The following is a 25,344-nucleotide window of genomic DNA, read 5'->3' as shown; positions in this document are numbered from 1 at the left end:
TACCGTCATATCGTCATCCATACCCTATCGCCATCGGTGACGGCATTGTAGGTTTAAAAAACGAGTTCAATGTCGTCTGGCAGTGGGACCAGACACTCTGGGCTCGAATAACAGCCTCCTGGATTTCACGGACCACAGGACCATAACTTTTCAAATGGGCTGTGGACAGTGGATGCTCCAAATACTCCAAAAGTGTTTCGACACCTGCCCTTGCTGCACGTCGTCCTCTCTTCACAATAATAATATCTTTATTTCTATGAGCATATGTACAAGGTATACATGCCTAGCTGACATCAATGACATACTACTACAATATATAGAAAGCTGCTTGTCATGCAGAGCATTTCGGGCCAATTAGGCCAGTTCTGTCCCAGGATGCAACCCACACAGGTGACTAACAACCAGGTACCCATTATTAGTAATGGACAAACATAGACAACTGGTGTAAGGAAACACACCCAATGTTTCCATCCCTTTGCCAGGTATTAAATCTGGACCCACACTGTGTGAAGTGAGCGCTTTGCCACCAGGCCACGGGCCTGGCGGTACCCACAATTTAAGGTAAGAAATACTATTAATTCTGTTGCATTTGTAGTCTTAAGCAGTAAAAACAACATAATACATCACAACAATGAACTACAATTACATATTCACTTCCATTTTTGTAAGATCTGGAGATCTAAAAAAAAAAAAAAAAAGTTGTTTGGCTTTTTTGGGGCTCCCAGGAATATAACCCTGTTTTTCCCATAAGTTCTTCAGTTTATCTAACACAGATTTACACTAGACTGTTATTCAACATGAGTTTATTTGGCACATTTTGGTTATAGCACGACTGAAGAATGGCGGCACTATTTTATACAACACTTTGTAAAATTAACTTTACACGGTTCAGTTTACGTAAGGGAAAAAAATTTGGAGCGTCGCCCACGGGATACTTCTGGCTGTGGGTTAGACCACTGAGTCAACGGGGAAGATCTACCGCCATCCCCTGCCACCCCCACCTCCACGACTCCCACCACCCTTGTCCCAGGACCCACGTGCATGGAATGAAGTGCCTCAATCAACATTAAATGCAGGATGGGGAAAGTTATGGCCGTCTGTAGTTAATTCTTTCACTGGTTTTCCCTTGCTTGAGAGTCAAGTTCCATAAAATTGTTCAGCTGGCAAGGAGATTATCAGGTGATGGTTTTGAAGATATGAATGAAGATGTCCACGAGCTCTTAGAAGATGATGATGATGAAAACAGGAGTTCAGAGGAAATGTTGGCAGAGCTCGATGCACAGATACAAGGGAGCCACATAACAGAAGATGAAGAAAAACAGTTAACATTACAGGAGTTATGTGATGGTAAGGCATCATCAGCTGGTCTAGACCCCATTTCAAAGCACTGCTTCTAGCTTTGTCAGAGTCCTCCTCAGTGAAAAAGTCTACAACTCTACCAATAATATGGAACTGCTCACGTAACTCCTGTAATGTTAACTGTTTTTCTAACAGTTTTTCTAACTGTTAACATTACAGGAGTTATGTGAGCAGTTCCATATTACTGGTAGAGTTGTAGACTTTTTCACTGAAGAGGACTCTGACAAAGCTAGAAGCAGTGCTTTGAAATGGGGTCTAGACCAGCTGATGATGCCTTACCATCAGCTGTATAATGTTCTGCAGGGTAAAAGAGCCCAGAGATCCATTACAGAATTTATGCACGCTCCAATACAACCATCAACTTTAGTAGTAGAACCTCTACCATCTACTTCTGCCGACAACCAACAACCATCCACCTCAGCCCAGTATGGGCCACACCATGCATACCCACTCTCTTCACAATCATCCACAAACACCATTACCCACAATTTAAGATAAGAAATACTATTATTTCTATTGCATTTGTAGTCTTAAGTAGTAATATATCACGACAATGAACTACAATTACATATTCACTTTTTTTTGAAAGATCTGTTGGACTAAAAAAAAGTTGTATGGCTTTTTAGGGGCTCCTAGGCATGTAACCCTATTTTTCCCATAAGTTCTTCAGTTTATCTAACACGGCTTTACCTAACACGCCGTTTTCAGGAACGTAACTACCGTGTTAAATAACGGTCTACTGTACCTAACAGTGCGTTTTCAGGAACGTAACTACCGTGTAATATAACGGTCTACTGTAAATCGTAACACCTTTAAATTTGATGAGAGGCCAGGCAGGCCTAGGCATGAGAAAAATGGGTGTGTGGGGTCAGTGTGTGCACTCTACAAAAACTGGGTTGGTATGTGCACTACACAAAAACTGGGGTTGGTGTGTGTACTATGCAGAAACTGGGGTCAGTGTGTGCACCAAAAAAAACTGAGTGCCACAGCAATGGATAATGGAAACACCATGTTAGTCAACCAGTATTCATCATGTCATGTTGATTAACCTGTTATTATTGAACAATGACTGTTCTAACAGGTGGATAGTGATTCAGAAATGGAGCTCTACGGAAATGAGACAAAGTATCTTAAGATACCTTACATCTTTGATGTTTTGGGAGTTTACCTACATCCAAAGCCTCCTGGGCCAGATTTGTCTAGTGCTTGCCTGATCAACCAGGCTGTTGCTGCTAGTGGCCAAAAGTGTGAGGGAAAACTCCAAGAACAACACTGAAAACCCTGATGACTTACAACCCTCTACCTCAGGACTTAGTACATCTTCAACACATTCATGTTATAAGTGTAAACAAATATGCTTCTGTGGAAAATAATTTCCACAGAAGCATATCTGTAATGTAAATATACCTGATTAATACATTATTATTGCTCTAAAGTGTATTTTAAAGAAGAGAATCGAGAAGCTCTGTGACTGCGCTGACGAGCTGGGAGGAGACGCCACTGTTTTGAATGTGGTGCAGGCACACTAATGAATTGTGCATAAATTTTCGTTGCTCTAGGGGTTATACTGGGCTTAAAACAGTCATTTAAACCAGTTTAAATGACTGTTTGATGACAGGTCCGTCGCTGACGGAAAAATTAGGAGATATCTTATTAAATTTCAGGGTGAAGAATTATGCCTTTACGGCTGACATAAGTAAAGCTTTCCTAAGAGTAGGTTTACAAGAGGCTGACAGGGATTGTACCCGCTTCTTATGGCCTGAGAATCCTAGTGACCCACTTAGCCCTCTGAAAACCTTTCGCTTTAGGAGCGTATTATTTGGTGCTACATCCAGTCTGTTCCTACTTCAAGCGATGATAAATGCACACCTTAAACGTACAGGAAGTCCATTGAGTAAAGTAATGAGCAAACAATTTTATGTGGACAATTTCCTGGGTGTGACATCAACTGAAGAGGAACTGTTAATGATTTATGGAGAGGCTAATAAAATAATGCAGAGTGCAAATATGCCTCTGAGGGAATGGAATAGCAATTTGTCCAAATTCAAGGACAAAATAAGTAAAGATTACCCTGGAGATAAAGCACCAAAATGTAGTAATGTATTGAGATAAACTTGGGATACTGAGAGAGATTTGTTAATGTTAAAACCTAATACAGTATGCCCAATAAATTAACTAAGAGAGTTTTGCTTGCTGAAGTCTCCAAATGTTTTGATCCACTAGGCTTAGTGTCACCTCTTACTATAAGAGGGAAATTATTAATACAACAAGCATGGAAGCTTAAATGTGCTTGGGATGAAACTGTACCTGAGGAATTCATTAACAGGTGGGATGAATTAATTGGTGATTATGAAAAAATTCCAATGTTGGAGTTCCCACGCCAGGTGGCCAATCCAGGTGGGAAAAATATACTCCACATTTTTTGTGATGCTTCAAAATTGGTGTATGGAGCAGTTGCTTACGTTCAATGTAATAGAATTATTTCTCTTGTTGTGTCTAAGGCTAAAGTGTCTCCAATTAAATCACATACCTTACCTCAGTTGGAATTAACAGCCATTTATGTAGGTGTCAAATTAGCAAATTATATAAGAAATAAGTTGCAGGAGATAAATATTAGCGACACTGTAATTTGGTCTGATAATGAGGTATCCTTACAATGGATTCGTAATGGAAACAGTAAAATTGTGTACATACAAAACAGAGTTGCTGAAATTAATCAGATGCAAGAGAAGTATAATAGTTTGGGTCAGCATATGTTAACATTTAATCATATACCTGGTGAGGAGAATCCGGTTGATTTCTTATCTCGGGTTTACCTTATGCTAAATTTGTAAATACTGTATCATGGCTTAAAGGACCGAGCTGGTTGGTAAATAAAGCTAATTGGCCTGTACAAAAGGCGTATATTGCTCCTGTTGAAATTACTGTGATCACCGCTCCAATAGTTTGTCCTTCCTTAGCCAGTGATATAAATAGGTATTCTTCTTTACCCAAACTAATCAATGTAACTAAGTTGGTGTTTAAATTTCTAAACAAGATAAATATCTCATATAAGTTTTCCCATTCTCTTGAATATTAGATACAGAGGGTACAAGAAGAAATCTATGGAAATGAGATTAAATTGATGATGGAAAGAAAAATTGTGATAGGTTCCATAATAGGGAAATTGGGGCTGTATTTAGAGAACAATGTAATTAGGTGCAGAGGTAGGTTACAAAATTCTGAATAGGGTGATTATGCTAAACACCCTATCTTACTGCCCAAAACTCATCATCTAACAAATTTAATTGTTTTAAATGCCCATAAAAATGTAATGCATAGTGGGGTACAAGATACCTTAAATTGTATTAGGGAAACTTTCTGGATTTCACAAGGATGGCAAAGTGTAAAAAGTGTGATTAAATCTTGTGTAATATGTCGCCGTGTGGATGCCAGATCCTATATGTACCCAGGTCCTCCACCAATGCCAAAGAAGCATGTACAATTAGTGAAACCATTTGATGTAACAGGTGTAGACTATAGTGGTCCAATCATTTTAACAGGTACTTCAGATGGTGTTCCACTGAAAGTGTATGTATGCTTGTTCACTTGTACTGCTACTAGGGCAGTTCATTTAGAAGTGGCTCAGGACTTGTCTGCAGAACAGTTTATACAGCTGTTTCGAAAATTTGCAGCTAGGAGATCCTGTCCGAGATTGATGATTTCGGATAATGCCACAAATTTTGTAGCGGGTGCTCAACACTTGATAGAATTAAATAAGAGTAACGATGTTCAATCTCTGTTAACCCAACGAGGGTGTACCTGAAAATTTATTACTCCTAGAGCCCCTTGGCAGGGAGGGGGGCTGTACGAAAGACTGATAGGCACAGTGAAGAGGTGTCTCCGTAAAGTACTACACCGGAAGAGAATTAATTTAGAAGAATTCCGTGCAGTGTTAGTGGAGGCAGAGAATCGGATAAGTAATAGGCCTCTCTCGTACATGAGCGATACACCTGATGCAGATGTATTAACACCTTCTCACCTAATATGTGGAAGGAAATTGGAAGCTGCCCCTGTCTATAGAGATAATCCGGAAGAAAGTGATGAAGATTACAATGATGCAGCAGTGTTGTGTGATAAATTTAAAATGTTAAATAAAGTAATTGATAACTGGTCTCATGTATGGCATAAGGAATATCTTCTTACCCTACGTGAACACTTTTATGGTGCGACAGAGGCAGTAAATCGACAGAACATTCAACCAGGTGACATTGTGTTAATTGATACTGAACAACATCGAACACTGTGGCCTCTGGGCAAAGTATTGACATTGTACCCCGATACCCAAGGTGTTGTCCGGAATGTCAAAGTGTTGTGTTGTGGATAGGAAAGTTTACGCACAATTAATAAACTGATTCCCTTGGAATTAAATGGTATTCAATCAAAGGTAAATGAAAATCTAAGGGAAAGTGACACGAGTGATACTAAAGGTAACGGTGACCAAGTGATGCAGGAAGATGAAATTGCAGTAAGACCTACTAGAAGAACAGCCACTCAAGCCAGAACCGGCTGGAATCATCTCCTAAAGGAAGGAGTAACTTGAGTCGTTTAGCAGCGACCTCCGCCTGGCCGCAGTGCGGAAAATAATTTCCCAAAATTATGCTGTATATTTTTTTATGTAAAATTTTTTTTTTTTATCACACTGGCCGATTCCCACCAAGGCAGGGTGGCCCGAAAAAGAAAAACTTTCACCATCATTCACTCCATCACTGTCTTGCCAGAAGGGTGCTTTACACTACAGTTTTTAAACTGCAACATTAACACCCCTCCTTCAGAGTGCAGGCACTGTACTTCCCATCTCCAGGACTCAAGTCCGGCCTGCCGGTTTCCCTGAACCCCTTCATAAATGTTACTTTGCTCACACTCCAACAGCACGTCAAGTATTAAAAACCATTTGTCTCCATTCACTCCTATCAAACACGCTCACGCATGCCTGCTGGAAGTCCAAGCCCCTCGCACACAAAACCTCCTTTACCCCCTCCCTCCAACCTTTCCTAGGCCGACCCCTATCCCGCCTTCCTTCCACTACAGACTGATACACTCTTGAAGTTATTCTGTTTCGCTCCATTCTCTCTACATGTCAAAATGACATATTGTCTCATTACTCACTCCCCCTACCGCCTGTCAAAACAATGGGGTTGGATGCTGCTTCCCCTCCATTCTATCTAATTATCTTTCTCCCTCATTCTATCTCTTTCAATCTGTCTCTCTTTCTGTCTGTCTGTCTATCTCTGTCTCACAGGTACACATAAATACAAGTATATATAGTATAAATTACCTAGGATAACCCAAGAAATCCAGACAAAGTGCTATACTGTGCTTGAAGATGTGAGTAAACGTGATGATGCAGTCTTGTGGCTCTCTCTGAGACAGGGAGCTAGACGGATAGACAGGGAGCTTGACAGACAAATAGACAGAAATGTTTGTGTACCAGCAAAAACAGAGAGAGGGGGATGGTCATCTAATCTTTTCTTATCAGCTGTACCCTCCCTCCACCCTCCTTCATGCTCATCAAACATCAGCTCTTATCAGATGTTATCTCACCTTATCTTGTCACTGTCATGGGGTGAAATGTTTTCATGCTTCAAGGGAACATGCCCATGCCCATGCTGCCTCCTCCTCCTTCCTCCTCCTCCTCCTCCTCCTCCCTCCCTCCCTCCCTCCTCCTCCTCCTCCTCCACCCTCCTCCTCCTCCCTCCTCCTCCTCCCCCTCCTCCTCCCTCCTCATCCTCCTCCTCCTCCTCCTCCCTCCCTCCCTCCCTCCTCCTCCTCCTCCTCCTCCTTCCTCCTCCTCCTCCTTCCTCCTCCTCCTCCTCCTCCCCCTCCTCCTCCTCCCTCCTCATCCTCCTCCTCCATTCTTCTGGTATCCTAGGCATTGCTTTTGGTCTCAAACTCCTCAAAACCATGAAATTGATCTTCACTGACACTTTCATCTGTGTTAGAGCATCACTTGGGAAGAGGAGAGTCCCACATTTGCTGGGGAATCACATATTTCTTACTGCTAGGCATGCTGAAAAAGGACAACGGAAATGGCATTCCCACAATGCACCACTGGCTCCCCAATTTTTTTTATATGGTGCACGCTGACCATGGAGACCCATTCTCTCACATGTGGGCCTACCAGCTTTCTCCTGCTTGATTTGAAGCCACTAGAATTTATGCATATAGATACATCAGAAACAGTGGAGTGTAAGACGTATTTATACGGCGTTAACAGTCAAAGGGTTAAAAACCATTTGTCTCCATTCACTCCAATCAAACACGCTCACGCATACCTGCTGGAAGTCCAAGCCCCTTGCACACAAAGCCTCCTTTACCCCCTCCCTCCAACCTTTCCTAGGCCGACCCCTACTCCGCCTTCCTTCCACTACAGACTGATACACTCTTGAAATCATTGTTTCGCTCCATTCTCTCTACATGTCTGAACCACCTCAACAACCCTTCCTCAGCCCTCTGGATAACAGTTTTGGCAATCCCACACCTCCTAACTTCCAAACTACAAATTCTTGCATTATATTCACACCACACATTGCCCTCAGACATGACATCTCCACTGCCTCCAGCCTTCTCCTCGCTGCAACATTCATCACCCATGTTTCACACCCATGTAAGAGCATTGGTAAAACTATACTCTCATACATTCCCCTTTTTGCCTCTAAGGACAAAGTTCTTTGTCTCCACAGACTCCTAAGTGCACCGCTCACCCTTTCCCCTTCATCAATTCTATGATTCACCTCATCTTTCATAGACCCATCCACTGACACATCCACTCCCAAATATCTGATTACATTCACCTTCTCCATACCCTCTCCCTCCAATCTGATATCCAATCTTTCATCACCTAATCTTTTTGTTATCCTCATAACCTTACCCTTTCCTGTATTCACTTTTAATTTTCTTCTTTTACATACCCTACCAAATTCATCCACCAACCTCTGCAACTTCTCTTCAGAATCTCCCAAGAGCACAGTGTCATCAACAAAGAGCAATTGTGGCAACTCCCATTTTATGTGTGATTCTTTATCTTTTAACTCCACGCCTCTTGCCAAGACTCTCACATTTACTTCTCTTACAACCTCATCCATAAATATATTAAACAACCACGGTGACATCACACATCCTTGTCTAAGGCCTACTTTGGGAAATAATCTCACTCTTTCCTACATACTCTAACTTGAGCCTCACTATCCTCGTAAAAAGTCTTCACTGCTTTCAGTAACATACCTCGTATACCATACACCTGCAACATCTGCCACATTGCCCCCCTATCCACCCTGTCATATGCCTTTTCAAAATCCATAAATGCCACAAAAACCTCTTTAGCCTTATCTAAATACTGTTCACTTATATGTTTCACTGTAAACACCTGGTCCACATACCCCCTACCTTTCCTAAAGCCTCCTTGTTCATCTGCTATCCTGTTCTCCGTCTTACTCTTAATTCTTTCAATAATAACTACCATACACTTTACTAGGTATACTCAACAGACTTATCCCCCTATAATTTTTGCACTCTCTTTTGTCCCCTTTGCCTTTATACAAAGGAACTATGCATGCTCTCTGCCAATCCCTAGGTACCTTACCCTCTTCTATACATTTATTAAATAATAGCACCAACCACTCCAAAACTATATCCCCACCTGCTTTTAACATTTCTATCTTTATCCCATCAATCCCAGCTGCCTTACCCCCTTTCATTTTACCTACTGCCTCATGAACTTCCCCCACACTCACAACTGACTCTTCCTCACTCCTACAAGATGTTATTCCCCCTTGCCCTATTTATGAAATCACAGCTTCCCTATCTTCATCAACATTTAACAATTCCTCAAAATATTCCCTCCATCTTCCCAATACCTCTAACTCTCCATTTAATAACTCTCCTCTCCTATTTTTAACTGACAAATCCATTTGTTCTCTAGGCTTTCTTAACTTGTTAATCTCACTCCAAAACTTTTTCTTATTTTCAACAAAATTTGTTGATATCTCACCCACTCTCTCATTTGCTCTCTTTTTTACATTGCTTCACCACTCTCTTAACCTCTCTCTTTTTCTCCATATACTCTTCCCTCCTTTCATCATTTCTACTTTGTAAAAACTTCTCATATGCTAACTTTTTCTCCCTTACTACTCTCTTCACATCATCATTCCACCAATCGCTCCTTTTCCCTCCATTATTATTGCTCTAAAGTGTATTTTAAAGAAGTGAACCAAGGGGAAGCTCTGCGCCTGCGCTGACGAGCTGGGGAGGAGACGCCACTGTTTTGAATGTGGTACAGGCACACTAATGAAATGTGCATAAATTTTCGTTGCTCTAGGGGTTATATTGGGCTTAAAAGCTCTCAAATAGGAGCCGAAATTGTTGGATTTGCAGTCCTGCACAACGTGAGCATTAAGCAGATGGACAGGACAGCTCCAGGAACCCCAGCTAAGTCGATGTCTATTTATGTTGGAATTCTGACCAGTATTTTCTTCATATTTAGGCAGGGGGTTTGTGTATGATACACCAAATAATCTCCAAACAAATTGGTGAGTCTTATGATTATAAATTCTCCTTCTGTTACCTAAATGTGTATATGTAATCATTTATTAATTTTAATATACAGTCCACATATTTATATTAATGTTTTTACCAGAATTCCTGGTGATGTATATTTCATTTGAAGTTAATATAGGTCCAGAGTGACTTGTGGAGAGAGAGATTATGGTAGGTATTGAAGGGGGACATTTTTTTGCGACCTAGGTGTCCTAAAATTCCTACTTGTCTCTGTAACCTTGATAAAGAATAATTATCTTCATTACCATTTACTGGTATGTATCTTGTGAGTTACATCCAGGTAAATTTAATTTTCCACAGCTTCTGTGGTCTGGACACCCTGAAGTAATAATGATTACAGTGGGGTTGAATTTGATTTCATGGTCCTCATGATGATATGCAGTCACCTGTGAAGCATCAATTTATGTTAGTGCACCAGTGGAATAGCTAGAGGGAGAGCAAGGGAAGCAACTGCTCTCTCTGAGCACATTTTTTTCAAAAGAGGCTCATTTTCAACAATTTTTTTAACTCTTTAGTTCACTTGTGCCAATGACATGAGTTCCATCTAACCTAACTTGTCCATATTGTCCCACATCTTTCTGACCTTACCAATAACTAGTGCAGTTGCAGAACGATCCTTTAGCCAGCTCAATCACAAAGGTTATACGATGGAAATAAATGGTATAAAATACCGACACAATGGAAATATAAACACAAATGCAGTATAATGTGATCCTTTATTGACAACGTTTCACCCACACAGTGGGCTTTTTCAAGTCACACACGGATCTACCTGGGGTTGGAAGGTACGGGAGTATTTATAGTTCAGAATGTTGAGGTCAGGTGGAGAATGCTGCATCTGATGATCTACCGGGTGGGGTTATAGAGTCTTGGGTAGCTAGGCGGGGATATTGGACAAGTTGTGAGTAGACCTTCTGCAGTGTTCTATGTTCTTATGTGGGATAGCGATGAAGAAGTTTCTTGGCGAGTGGTTCAGCTATGTTATAGAAGCCATTGCTCTGGTTGAAATTGTTGGTTATAGAGATAAACGATGATTCCAGGATTCTTCTGTATTGAGTGTTGTCTTCTGTGGCTATAAGTCTTGAGTTTCTGTAGTTAATTAAATGGTTGTGTGAATTGCGATGTTGTACACAGGCATTCCTTGTATCGTCAGTCCTGCTTGCATATTGGTGTTCTGAAATACGTGTTTGGAGGTCTCTTGATGTTTCACCCACATATAATTTGTTGCAGTCATTACAAGGGATTATGTATACCCCTGCAGAGGATGGAGGCTTGTCCTGTCTACTACTGGTGATGTCCTTGATGGTCGTGGTTGTGGAGGTAGATACTTGGAATGATGTTTTGGCAAAGATGTTGGAAACATGTTTGGCAATGGAGTTGGTGGGAAGGACTATGTATCTCTTCTCGGCAGTGTCTTCTCTGGGTGTGTTGAAGATGTTTAATGCTCGCCGTCTGCAGTCTCTGATGAAGTGACGAGGATAGTGGAGTTTGGAAAATACTTGTTCAATTATAGTGCATTCTTCCTCAAGGAACTTGTTGCTGCAGATTCTGAGTGCACGCAGGAAGAAGCCTATAATTACACCACGTTTGGTTTTGGTGTCGTGGTGAGAGTAGAAGTGGAGAAGATCGTTTTGGTTGGTGGGTTTTCGATAGACTTTAAAACGAAGTTCGTGGTCAGCTTTGCAGAGTAGAACATCAAGGAAAGGAAGAGTGTTGTCGACTTCTTCTTCAAGTGTGAACTGGATTGAAGGCTCGACCTGGTTGAGCTTGTCTTGGAGAGCTTGAACGTTGAAGCGTTTAGGAGTTATGAGAAGAATGTCGTCAACATAACGGAGCCAGGTGACAGACGAAGGAATAATGGTGGAGAAACGTTCGGCTTCTAGATGTTCCATGTATAGGTTCGCCAGGACTGCACTGAGTGGCGAACCCATGGGTAGTCCAAAAGTCTGCTGAAAGAGGTGATTTTCGAAAGAGAAACACGTAAAGCCAACACATAGTTCAACAAGGTCGATGAAATCGCTGGCTGGAATGGGAAGATCAAGTGAATCGTCAATTTTCCTGCGCAAGAGATCGATGGCTTGTTTAGTAGGTACTTTAGTGAATAGGCATCATCTCAGCAGCCATCTCAACACACAGCTCCCCAGTCATACCTCGACGTTACATCAATGCACTCAAAGGTTTAGCAGAAGACACGACCATCAGGGTCACCACCGCTGATAAAGGAGGTGGTGTTGTTATCATGAACACTGATGATTACAGGAACAAAATGCTTAATCTACTTAATGACCCAGATACCTACAAACCTCTCACAACTAACCAAGTGGACAACCTCACTAAAACTTTTCTTCAAAGGACTCGCCGCATTCTGAGGGGCTCAGAACAAGGGAAGAAACTTCTGCACACCATGCCCAGCAACCCCAGACCTGCCAGAATGTACGGCCTGCCAAAGACTCACAAGCCTGGTATCCCACTGAGGCCCATATCCTCGGGAATAGGCAGTGCTCCCCACCAGCTCTCAGGAATTCTCGCCAAACACCTCTCTAAACTCTTGGGCACTATCAGTCCAGCACATCTCAAACACTCAGGTGATCTTCTCAATCGCATTCGCAACATCAACATCAGGAACAAGAAACTTTCCAGCCTTGACGTGACTTCCCTATTCACTAAAGTACCTACTAAACAAGCCATCGATCTCTTGCGCAGGAAAATTGACGATTCACTTGATCTTCCCATTCCAGCCAGCGATTTCATCGACCTTGTTGAACTATGTGTTGGCTTTACGTGTTTCTCTTTCGAAAATCACCTCTTTCAGCAGACTTTTGGACTACCCATGGGTTCGCCACTCAGTGCAGTCCTGGCGAACCTATACATGGAACATCTAGAAGCCGAACGTTTCTCCACCATTATTCCTTCGTCTGTCACCTGGCTCCGTTATGTTGACGACATTCTTCTCATAACTCCTAAACGCTTCAACGTTCAAGCTCTCCAAGACAAGCTCAACCAGGTCGAGCCTTCAATCCAGTTCACACTTGAAGAAGAAGTCGACAACACTCTTCCTTTCCTTGATGTTCTACTCTGCAAAGCTGACCACGAACTTCGTTTTAAAGTCTATCGAAAACCCACCAACCAAAACGATCTTCTCCACTTCTACTCTCACCACGACACCAAAACCAAACGTGGTGTAATTATAGGCTTCTTCCTGCGTGCACTCAGAATCTGCAGCAACGAGTTCCTTGAGGAAGAATGCACTATAATTGAACAAGTATTTTCCAAACTCCACTATCCTCGTCACTTCATCAGAGACTGCAGACGGCGAGCATTAAACATCTTCAACACACCCAGAGAAGACACTGCCGAGAAGAGATACATAGTCCTTCCCACCAACTCCATTGCCAAACATGTTTCCAACATCTTTGCCAAAACATCATTCCAAGTATCTACCTCCACAACCACGACCATCAAGGACATCACCAGTAGTAGACAGGACAAGCCTCCATCCTCTGCAGGGGTATACATAATCCCTTGTAATGACTGCAACAAATTATATGTGGGCGAAACATCAAGAGACCTCCAAACACGTATTTCAGAACACCAATATGCAAGCAGGACTGACGATACAAGGAATGCCTGTGTACAACATCGCAATTCACACAACCATTTAATTAACTACAGAAACTCAAGACTTATAGCCACAGAAGACAACACTCAATACAGAAGAATCCTGGAATCATCGTTTATCTCTATAACCAACAATTTCAACCAGAGCAATGGCTTCTATAACATAGCTGAACCACTCGCCAAGAAACTTCTTCATCGCTATCCCACATAAGAACATAGAACACTGCAGAAGGTCTACTCACAACTTGTCCAATATCCCCGCCTAGCTACCCAAGACTCTATAACCCCACCCGGTAGATCATCAGATGCAGCATTCTCCACCTGACCTCAACATTCTGAACTATAAATACTCCCGTACCTTCCAACCCCAGGTAGATCCGTGTGTGACTTGAAAAAGCCCACTGTGTGGGTGAAACGTTGTCAATAAAGGATCACATTATACTGCATTTGTGTTTATATTTCCACAAAGGTTATACACTGGATGAAGATAGATTGTCTGGGTTAGCTTTGCTCTCCACTGAGAGAGAGTTGACTACTGAGGTGGATTATAATAAAGTAATAGATAACTTTCCTAGAATGAAGCTTAAACAAGAGAGACTGTTGTTCTTGCTTCATACATTTTTTCACATTGCTTTGTTTTGTTTACATTTTATGTTTAAAATCAAAATAACTATATAACACACATGCTTTTTTATTATGTTTTGAGATTTCTGAGCTTATTGTAAAACTTTTTTAGTGTGTTTTGATATTAAAACAAAATAACAATTATGTACTTAACAAAAAAAGGCACGATACCGTGACTGGAACGATACATAAATAACCCGCACATAGAAGAGAGGAGCTTACGACGACGTTTCGGTCCGACTTGGACCATTTGAATACACAAATTCATTCTTCAAAACTACAGAATAAACTTCAACGTCTCATCTCAGATAGCCCTTAGTCTAAATTCTCCCTCACTGACTGTGTTACTAACTTGTCTTCTGTCTCACTCTCTCAGTATGAGCTTGAACTTCTTGGTTTTGGCCTCTTCGCCTACCCCTCGCGCTGGTATTGCCCTGATTAGCTCTTTTGATTCCTTTCGTCAATCTCGCTCCTGTAATCTTCCTGACTTGTCCACTTTTCGTGGAGCTCTCCTTCCTGCTCTTGATAGTCTGTTTTCTAAGAATCACCACCTTCTGTGCCATTACCAACTTGCCCTTTCTTCTCTTAAATCTAACACTAACATTGTCATACTATCTTCTGACAAAGGTAATTCGGTAGTTATCCTTGATTGCAAGGATTACCTCCGTAAAGCTTATGTCTTGCTCTCTGACTCACGTACCTATACTCCTCTCGTTTCCAACCCTCTTGATCGCATCAAGAGAACTTTCAACAAGAAACTAAGGACTCTCTCCGACCTCTGTCCTCCTGACTTTGACCTTGTTCAACGGTTTCGTGTCATCTGTCCCTTCTTCCCTATTTCTATGGCCTTCCCAAAACTCATAAACCTGATATTCCTCTTCGTCCTATCATATCCTCTAGAGGTTCTGTCTCTTATTCTCTTGCTTCTTGGTTGGCCAAAACCCTCACTCCCTTTCTTGGTACTTTTTCTCCTGCCCACCTCCGTCACTCTCAAGACTTCATTGAACGGGTTCGCTCTCTCCCAACCTGTAAGATGCTTAGTCTTGACGTTGAGTCCCTCTTCACCAATGTCCCTCTTGATGATGTCCTTGATTTCCTTAGAGAGAAGGCCCTTGAAGGGTTTCTACATCTCCCTATACCTACTGAAGTCTTTCTTGATCTTATCTGCCTCTGTGTGGACTCTAATTCCTTTTCATTCCAAGGGAAATATTATTCTCAAACCTTCGGTGTCGCTATGGGCTCTCCTCTCTCTCCTGTCCTTCCTAATCTTTACATGGAATACTTCGAGACTGTTCTTCTTCCTACCATCGATGTGCAACCTTCACTCTGGCTCCGCTATGTTAATGACATCTTTGCTCTGTGGCCTCATGACTCCAGTCTCTTCCAACCTTTTCTTGAAGCTCTTAATAATCTTGCCCCTTCCATTAAGTTTAAAGCTGAATGGGAATCTAATTCCTTGCTTCCTTTCCTTGATGTCCATGTCCACCACTCAGATACTGGTTTTTCCTTTTCCGTTTACCGAAACCTATGCACAGTGGCATGTACATTCACTACTTTTCCTATCATGCTTCCCCTGTCAAGAAAAGAGTTCTTATCTCCCTCTTTCTCCGTGCCCTCCGCATCTGTGATCCTCAGTTCCTTCCAGCAGAAATTTCCACTCTTCACAATTCGTTTTCCCGTCTTGGATACCCTTCCCATTTCAAAGACTGCCTTCTCACGTGCTAAATGTAATTTCTTCTCTCCCAAACTCTCTACTCCTGGGAACTCTTCTGTCCTCTGCCTTTACTACATTTCCGGTCTTTCTAATCTCAACAATTCTCTCCGTCCCTTAGATATCAAGCTTGCTTTCCGCCAGACTAACACTCTTCGCACTAATCTCGTTCATACCTCTCCTTCCTCTACAGATGTTCCTGGTGTCTACTCTATTTCTTGCTCCTCCTGTCCCCTTCAATACTTTGGAGAAACTGGCCGATCTCTTTCTGACAGACTTAGGGAGCACAAAAATAGTGTTAGGCTTGCCGACACTAACAATGCTCTGTTCTGTCACGTCAGAGATCACAGCCATCCTATTGATTGGTTTTCCGCTAAAACTGTCTTCCCTACTTCCAACTCTAACAGTCGCCGTCTAGTTGAATTCTCTCTAATACACAACTTTCCTTGTATGAATCTTAGTCCTGGCTTCGTCTCTGTAGATGCCTTCCTCTCCCACTACATTGTAAAATGCTCCAAACTTCAGAATACCCGTGACTTAACCTGATTCCTCATTTTTTCTTCTTCTTCCTCTTCCCCTTTCTTCTTTCCTTTTCTTGTCTTTCTTTCTTCTGTCACATGTTTCTGTTCCTTCATTATTCATTTCATCACTTCCCCTTCCCCAACCTCTGTGCACTTGCTCTCCCTCTGTGGGCACCTAGCTCCCTTGCAGTGCTCCCCTTTCTTTATATTTGACTGGCTCCTCCTCTTTAATTCCCCACTACTACCACTACTACTACTACTACTACTACTACTACTACTACTACTACCACTACTACTACTACTACTACTACTACCACTACCTCTTCCTCCCTATATATAACCGTCCTGCTCCACTTCTGGTTAGTGTGACTTTGTAAATGGTCCAAGTCGGACTGAAACGTCATCGTAAGGTCCTCTTTTCTATGTGCGGGTTACTTGTGTATAATTATGTACTTCGTTTAAAACTGTATCTTCCTTGTGTTTATATTTAAAAAAAATGTATAATGAATTTAAGAATTTAAAATTATTCAGTACGTGACATGGCGTATTTTTTTTTCGTGTGTTCTCGCTCCCCCTAACTTTAGAGCCTGGCTACTTCACTGCAGTGTACTTTAGGCCAGTGGCTTATGCACTGGCCAAGAATTTTACAACTCACTTGCCATCGATTATAACCCAACCTGTACCATCGTTTGTCTGGTATAGTGTCTAGGGCTATCCCCAAGGGTCATGGTAGATCATGCCACTAGCAGCAAGTGATTATGGGTGCTTCAGTTGGCATGGATAATGCACCTTGGGTAATGCCAGTCAGGGACATGGCACGGGATGTAGGGACAAACTCACTCACGGCACCAGTGCCAACCCTGGGAGGAAGCAATACCTCACACCCCAACCACCACTACTGGCCATGTCCATCCCGCACACACAACCACTGCAACTGCCTCCAAGGCCAATTACACAACTCCACCATCCACCACCTAACCATGTCTGGGATTGGCAGGAAAATGAAAACTTTGTCAAATCCTCATCAATTCGAGAACACAGAGTGGAATCTTGCCGAAGTGTACCATGAACGAGGACTTGGATGAACTAGATTTCTTTGAACTGAATTTCAATGAACCATGAATTGCAATGAACCATTAATGAAAATGATAGTGACACAAACCAACAAGTATTACCACTATACAATGGTTAACACCAGGGGCAGCACTGGAATTTCCAGACTGGAAGGGGCTTAGGGGTTACTATCTGGTTGCAAGGGAAGGCTAGGACACTTGTTTTGAAGCAGTGTAAGGAAGGTAAGAATCATCATGGTTGATGATACATGAAGGTAAGAACCATCATGGTTGATGATACATGAAGGTAAGAACCATCACGGTTAATAATACATGAAGGTAAGAACCATCATGGCTGATGATACATGAAGGTAAGAACCATCATGGCTGATGATACATGAAGGTAAGAACCATCATGGTTGATGATAAAGGAAAGTAGGGAATATCACAAAGATACTGGGAAGTAAGGAACATGAAGTAGATGAAGACAAAGAAAGGTAAGGAACATCAAATGAATGAGAATGCAGGAACTTAAAAAGAGTAAAACACTAAAGCTTAAAGAAGTGTAAACTGAGGTGTATCTCACAGCTTTATCCCTGCGTTGTATCTCTCCACGCTTCTGGTGCATGTTGATGATGAACTCAATGAGAGAGACATCCCACAGGCAGCAGTAGTAAGCATCCATGGCATCCACTGAGTTCCTTTCCTGTAGGCACCGTAGCGCTGTACTATAGTCAATGTTCTCTAAGAACTGGCACAAGATAGCAGCCTGCACACAGAATAGAGAAACATATCACTTGATGCTGAGATAAAACAGTGATTGCTGTGAGCACAAGACACAGTCACACTGCTGCCTCTTTCAAAGATTATTGTTGTTAATGTGGGCACTCACTAACCTGGAGCCTGGCCCATGACTGGGCTCCAGGAGTACAAAGACTCCTGAAACTCATCAGGGATATACAGTGGTACCTCGAGTTTCGAACAGCTCCCAACTCAAACACTTATGTATGTGTATTTTTGTAAGTGCTTTCGTAAGTGTGTTTTTGGGGGTCTGAAACAGACTAATCTAATTTACATTACATATTCCTTATAGGAACAAATTCGTTTGGCATCGGCACTCGAACAGCCTTCTGGAACGAATTAAGTTTGTAACTCGAGGTGCCACTGTATACTGTCATGTGACCTTCTTCTCCAACACATTCATGCATTACTGTCAGTTAACAAATTTATATTACTAAAAGTTTTGTAAATTGGAGTGACTTATATTTATGTGATCCTCTAAAGATTATTTGTTGCTGATCATCATTCCAGAATCTTTTTCTTTCCTTGAATCATAGTCAATTTCCACTGTATAAAACTATCACATTAAATTCCTTTATCTATTTATTTCTCTGCCTATCAATAAATTTCAATATTCTTGCAATTACAAATAAAGACAAATTGGTCTCTAATAAAGTGAAAAATATTTTAAAACAAGCTGGATAGCTATTGTGGTCTGATAATTCTCATGATGTGCACACAAATAACCCGCACATAAAAGAGAGAAGCTTACGACGACGTTTCGGTCCGACTTGGACCATTTACAAAGTCACACTAACCAGAAGTGGAGCAGGACGGCTATATATAGGCAGGAAGAGGTGGAGGTAGTAGTAGCACAAGAATGGTATATAATACCGACATGCGCAACACCCGGGCATCCCTATCGTAGACGTTTCGCCATCCAGCTAGCCACTGGATGGCGAAACGTCCACAACAAAGACACCCAGACGCCGCACATGTGTCTTAATTTCATCAGTAGTAGTAGTAGTAGTAGTAGTAGTAGAAGAGGTAGTAGTAGTGGTAGTGGTAGAAGTGGGGAATAGGGAGGATGAGCCAGTCAAATACAAAGGAAGGGGAGCACTGCAAGAGAGCTAGGTGCCCACAGAGGGAGAGCAAGCGCACAGAGGTGCGTGAAAGGGGAAGTGGTGAAATAAGTGAAGAAGGAACAGAAACACGAGACAGAAGAGAGAAAGACAACCCAGAGGAGAAAAAGGAAAGAGGAAAGGGGAAGAGGGAGAAGAAGAAAAAGAAAAAGAAAAAACGAGGAGTCAGGTTAAGTCACGGGTGTTCTGAAGTTTGGAGCATTTTACAATGAAGTGGGAGAGGAAGGCATCTACAGAGACGAAGCCAGGGCTCAGATTCATACAAGGAAAGTTGTGTATTAGAGAGGATTCAACTAGTCGGCGACTGTTCAAGTGCCCTCCGCATCTGTGATCCTCAGTTCCTTCCAGCAGAAATTTCCACTCTTCATAATTTGTTTTCCAGTCTTGGCTACCCTTCCCATTTCATAGACTCTGCCCTCTCACGCGCTAAACGTAATTTCTTCTCTCCCAAACTCTCTACTCCTGGGAACTCTTCTATCCTCTGCCTTCCCTACATTTCCGGTCTTTCTAATCTCAACAATTCTCTCTGTCCCTTAGACATCAAGCTTACCTTCCGCCAGACTAACACTCTTCGCACTAATCTCATTCATACCTCTCCTCCCTCTACAGATGTTCCTGGCGTCTACTCTATTTCTTGCTCCTCCTGTCCTTTTCAATACTTCGGAGAAACTGGTCGATCTCTTTCTGACAGACTTAGGGAGCACAAAAAATAGTGTTAGGCTTGCCGACACTAACAATGCTCTTTTCTGTCACGTCAGAGATCATAGCCATCCTATTGACTGGTCTTCTGCTAAAACTGTCTTCCCTACTTCCAACTTGAACAGTCGCCGTCTAGTTGAATCCTTTCTAATACACAACTTTCCTTGTATGAATCTGAGCCCTGGCTTCATCTCTGTAGATGCCTTCCTCTCCCACTACATTTTAAAATGCTCCAAACTTCAGAACACCCGTGACTTAACCTGACTCCTTGTTTTTTCTTTTTCTTTTCCTTCTTCTCCCTCTTCCCCTTTCCTCTTTCCTTTTTCTCCTCTGGGTTGTCTTTCTCTCTTCTGCCTCGTGTTTCTGTTCCTTCTTCACCACTTCCCCTTTCACGCACCTCTGTGCGCTTGCTCTCCCTCTGTGGGCACCTAGCTCTCTTGCAGTGCTCCCCTTCCTTTCTTTTTGACTGGCTCGTCCTCCCTATTCCCCACTTCTACCACTACCACTACTACTACCTCTTCTACTACTACTACTGGCATCTGGGTGTCTTTGTTGTGGACATTTCGCCATCCAGTGGCTGGCTGGATGGCGAAACGTCTACGATAGGGATGCCCGGGTGTTGCACATGTGTCTTAATTTCATCTGGTCGGTATTATATACCATTCTTGTACTACTACTACTACTACCACCTCCACCTCTTCCTGCCTATATATAGCCGTCCTGCTCCACTTCTGGTTAGTGTGACTTTGTAAATGGTCCAAGTCGGACCGAAACGTCGTCGTAAGCTTCTCTCTTTTATGTGCAGGTTATTTGTGTATCGTTCCAGTCACGGTATTGTGCCTTTTTTTGTTATTTTGTCATGATGTGGAAAACGGCACTCACAAAGACTACAGTATAACAAATTAGGGTAAGGTTGCAGGAAAATACAAATGCAGAATTTGTTGTACCATCAAGGTACTGTACTTACTTGAGTATAACAGTTAAGATTCATACAACATCGAATCATTCGTCTGATGATCCCATCAGTAAGCACACACTGATCTCCTCCATTGTCATTCCTGAGGAAATCTGTTGCAACGAACACAGCAGTCAAGTAGCCAGCGAGGGCACTGTTGTATTGTTCATTCATGTATGACAGGTCAGCCCGTGATAAATGCCAAGAAGTGCAGAGCGCCGCGCTTGTCTGTTGGGAAGAAAGGAGATGGTTAGTGCTAGGGTAGAAGTGATGAATGAATGATGGTGGCTTTTTACCCTTTCTGAATTACCCTAACGAGTCCTTATACTTGTGTATGTATGTACATATACATGCATGTACATACAGTAGGGCCCCACTTTTCCAGTGGGTTAGGTTCCAGGCTACCACCATAAAGCAAATCACACTTTTTTTCATTTATAAGTGCATTTAAATTCTTCATGATATGTTTATACTATCATATACAGTGGTACTCTGACTTACGAGTTTTCCAAGTTACGAGCTGTCACTCGGTTGATTCTTTGCTATGAGTTGTGAGCCAAAATCTGAGTTACAAGCGAGCTTTAGATATGCCACCACCCGCAGGAGAGAGGAAATATCAAAAACCTCGATAATAACCAATGTGCAACATCCTTTCAATTTTGATACCACTGGTAGTGTCATCCTGCCAGAATGTTCTATAACGTATGCCCTAAGTAAAGAGAAACAATTCTGGAACATGTGTAATACATGTTCGGCAGGCCAGCTGGTTGGGTGGCCGGCTGGCTGACTGATTTGCTTTGGCTGTCTCTATCTCCTTCTGTCTGTCTGTATCTATCTCTGTCTCTGTCTATCGGTGTCTCTATCTCTGTCTCACAGGTACACATATATATGGTGACACATAGTACAAATTACCTAGGATAACCCAAAAAATCCAGACAGCCCTATATTATGCATAATAAGCATGCCTAGCAAGTAATACATATTTTTCACTTGTTCAGGAATCAAATGTGACTGACTCTGCATTGTGTGTAATGCCTGTTGGTTCATGAGTGGCTCTCTCTCTCTCTCTCTCTCTCTGAGACAGAGAAACAAGTAGAGTGACAGGCAGGCAGAAAGACAGATAAGCAGAGACAGAGATAAACATAGGTTTCCATCAATTTTAGGCTTTTGGTGTCATTACAACTGGGAAAAGATTCTCTATCATTTTCAAAGAAAAAAAAATTGTTTTCTTTGAAAATTCTTCGAGACTGAGAACAAGTTTGTGAGCAGTGAAAGGGTTAAGTGCCCTATAGTGATTATTATTTTCTTTTAACACGTCGGCTGTTTCCCACCAAGGCAGGGTGATTATTATTAGTGATTACTATTACAGTGGACCCCCGGTTAATGATATTTTTTCATTCCAGAAGTATGTTCAGGTGCCAGTACTGACCGAATTTGTTCCCATAAGGAATATTGTGAAGTAGGTTAGTCCATTTCAGACCCCCAAACATACACGTACAAACGCACTTACATAAATACACTTACATAATTGGTTGCATTGGGAGGTGATCATTAAGCAGGGGTCCACTGTATTATTATTATTATTAATATGGCATCAAGACTCACAAAATTGTAATGACACGATTGCAAACAAACCATACCACGGGTGGGGATAGAACCCGCGATCAGAGTGTCTCAAAACTCCAGACCGTCGCGTTAGCCACTGGACAAGCTAGCCACAATAAGATTCGTCCAACTAGGTATATTTCTATACCATAGGAAGGTTAGCATAGGCACCACTGTGACCACAAATGCAAGCTTTTACAGACGAATCTCCAGCTAGCGTGGCCGTGACGAACTCTAGCTCAGGTCCCCTCAAAGCCGTTAACATGACTCACGAAGTCGTAATGACATGATTGTAAACAAACCATACCACGGGCGTGGATAGAACCTGCGATCAGAGTCTCAAAACTCCAGACCGTTGCGTTAGCCACTGGACCAGCTAGCTGGTCTATGCTAACCTTCCTATGGTGTAGAAATATACCTAGTTGGACAAATCTTATTGTGGCTAGCTGGTCCAGTGGCTAACGCGATGGTCTGGAGTGTTGAGACTCTCTGATCGCGGGTTCTATCCCCGCCCATGGTATGGTTTTTTTATGGCATCAAGACTAGTGAGACACTCTTAGTGATTTTAATGTGTACCTGCACACCAGCACAATAAGTTTATTAACCCTTTGACTGTTTTCAACGTATAAATACGTCTTACGAGCCAGTGTTTCTGACGTATATATACTCAATAATTCTAGCGGCTTCAAATCAAGTGGGAGAAAGCTGGTAGGCCCACATGTGAGAGAATGGGTCTGTGTGGTCAGTGTGCACCACATAAAAAAAATCCTGCAGCACACATTGCATAATGAGAAAAAAAAACTGATCGTTTTTTTGGAATAAAACGCCAACTTTGAGGTGTATTTTCGTATAGTATTTATCGTTGTATTCGCGTTTTCATGGTCTTAGGTGATAAAATGGAAAACATATTACAGAAATAGAGATGATTTTCATTACTTTGACGATGAAAACGACCTTGAAACTGAGCTCAAAGTAGCGGAAATGTTCGATTTTTACCAATGTTCAAGAGTAAATAAATCACACCACACGTCCAATACACATCAACTGGGGAGTCTAATATTCTTTCACTAGTGCACTGATATTATTTATACCATTTTTACAATAATGCAGTAGCCTGCATAACAGTAAATTTTGTATTTTTTTGTATGAATAAAAAATCAAAATAGAAAGCAATAATAATATAAGAGGGGCCTAGAGATGTGACTAATGAACAGAGCATATGTTATTTTAGTGCCACAAATGTCTACCTTGTTTATTCTGGATCCTATTTTGAAATTGGCATCTTTTTTAGTTTGCGTGAAATTGGCCAAATTGCCAATTTCTGACCACCATATTGGGTAGTCCAAATTAGTAAATGGGAGGTTTCTTGTACTCAGCTGATAGATAAAATGGAGTTCTAAAGAAATAGCTATGAGTTTGGTCAACTGGAACAATGGAATTGACTGAAAATAGGGCTCAAAGTCGGCGAAATCGCCGATACGCATATGTCGCCGAGACCGCTAAATTCACGGGAGCATAATTCCATGAGTTTTCGACCAAATTTCAAACTTTTGGTGTCATTACCATCGGGAAAAGATTCTCTATCATTTCATAAGAAAAAATAATTTTTTTTTTCAAAAATTGAGCGACATAGAATGACAGTTTCAGAGAGGGGCCTGAAACAGTCAAAGGGTTAAAGTACACCTAAATAAACTTACAGTGTGAAAGTTAATTCAGGTGTATTTTATCACATGAATATAATCAGAGTACAGTGTAACCTTGGCTTATGAATTTAATCCGTTCCATGACCTCGTCCGTATCCCGATTTGTTCGTATGCTTAGTCAATTTTCCTCATTTAAATTAACTGAAATGGCATTACTCCATTCCAGTGGAATTCCTGCTCTTAGGAGGCATTACAAAATACTTCAATATGATGCTAATATCAACTCTACAGCTTATTTATATATCACATTTCATCTAATTTCACCATCACTTAAGGAATGCACAACAGGTGCATCATTGTCAGTGTTCAGCAATTCTTCTATGTCAACTTCCTGTACCTCGATTAGCACACAGTCAAGATGAGTAAATAGAATTGTCAATGCCTACTGTTTGGGTACGTTTATTCTGTTAGTGGGTTGGATCTGTGAACGACCAGCCTAGTATGGGCCAACAGACCTACTGCAATGTTCCTCTTTTCTAATGTTATTATGTACCCACGACACCAATCATACCCATCCCCTCCCACTCATGTATTTGTCCAATCTCTTTTTAAAGCAACCCAAGGTTATATCAAAGCTAAAACCTTAGATAGTTTCAAATTTAGGTTGGATAAATACATGAGTGGGACTTGCATGTGATTAAATAGGATTATTAAACCATTTATCACAGGATTATTAAAGCTTATTGCTTGGGTAGCATTTATTCTGTTAGTGGGCTGGATTTGTGAAGGACCTGCCAAGTATGGGTCAACAGACCTGCTGCAGTGTTCCTCCTTTCTTATGTTCTTATGCTGATGAATGGAACAATGTGCTTAGTATGGTTACTGGGGCTAACACCTTCGGCAGTTTCAAATTTGTGTTGGATAAATACATGAGTGAGAGGGGTTGGACGTGAGTGGGACCTGCACATGAGTAAGTAGAATTATTCTTCTTTCAACAAACTGGCCGTATCCCACTGAGGCAGGTGGCCCAAAAAGAAAAA

At 41.7% G+C, this 25,344-nt stretch overlaps 1 protein-coding gene across 1 annotated transcript in view; it reads right to left on the bottom strand.

The window, feature by feature from the left end:
- The window catches only part of LOC128690078 (integrator complex subunit 8), a 303,474-nt gene that overhangs the window by 38,131 nt on the left and 239,999 nt on the right, over positions 1-25,344 (bottom strand). Inside the window, exons 19-20 of the mRNA XM_070088709.1 lie at positions 21,069-21,284; positions 18,067-18,249 (exon numbers count right to left, since the gene is read on the bottom strand). Of these exons, the coding sequence (XP_069944810.1) occupies positions 18,067-18,249; positions 21,069-21,284 (399 nt within the window). The remainder of the gene's footprint in view (positions 1-18,066; positions 18,250-21,068; positions 21,285-25,344) is intronic.

Source organism: Cherax quadricarinatus, chromosome 25, assembly GCF_038502225.1.
Source record: "Cherax quadricarinatus isolate ZL_2023a chromosome 25, ASM3850222v1, whole genome shotgun sequence".
Lineage (NCBI taxonomy): Eukaryota > Metazoa > Arthropoda > Malacostraca > Decapoda > Parastacidae > Cherax > Cherax quadricarinatus.
The sequence above is the reverse complement of the archived record's forward strand: the minus strand, read 5'-3'. Positions and strand labels throughout refer to the sequence as shown.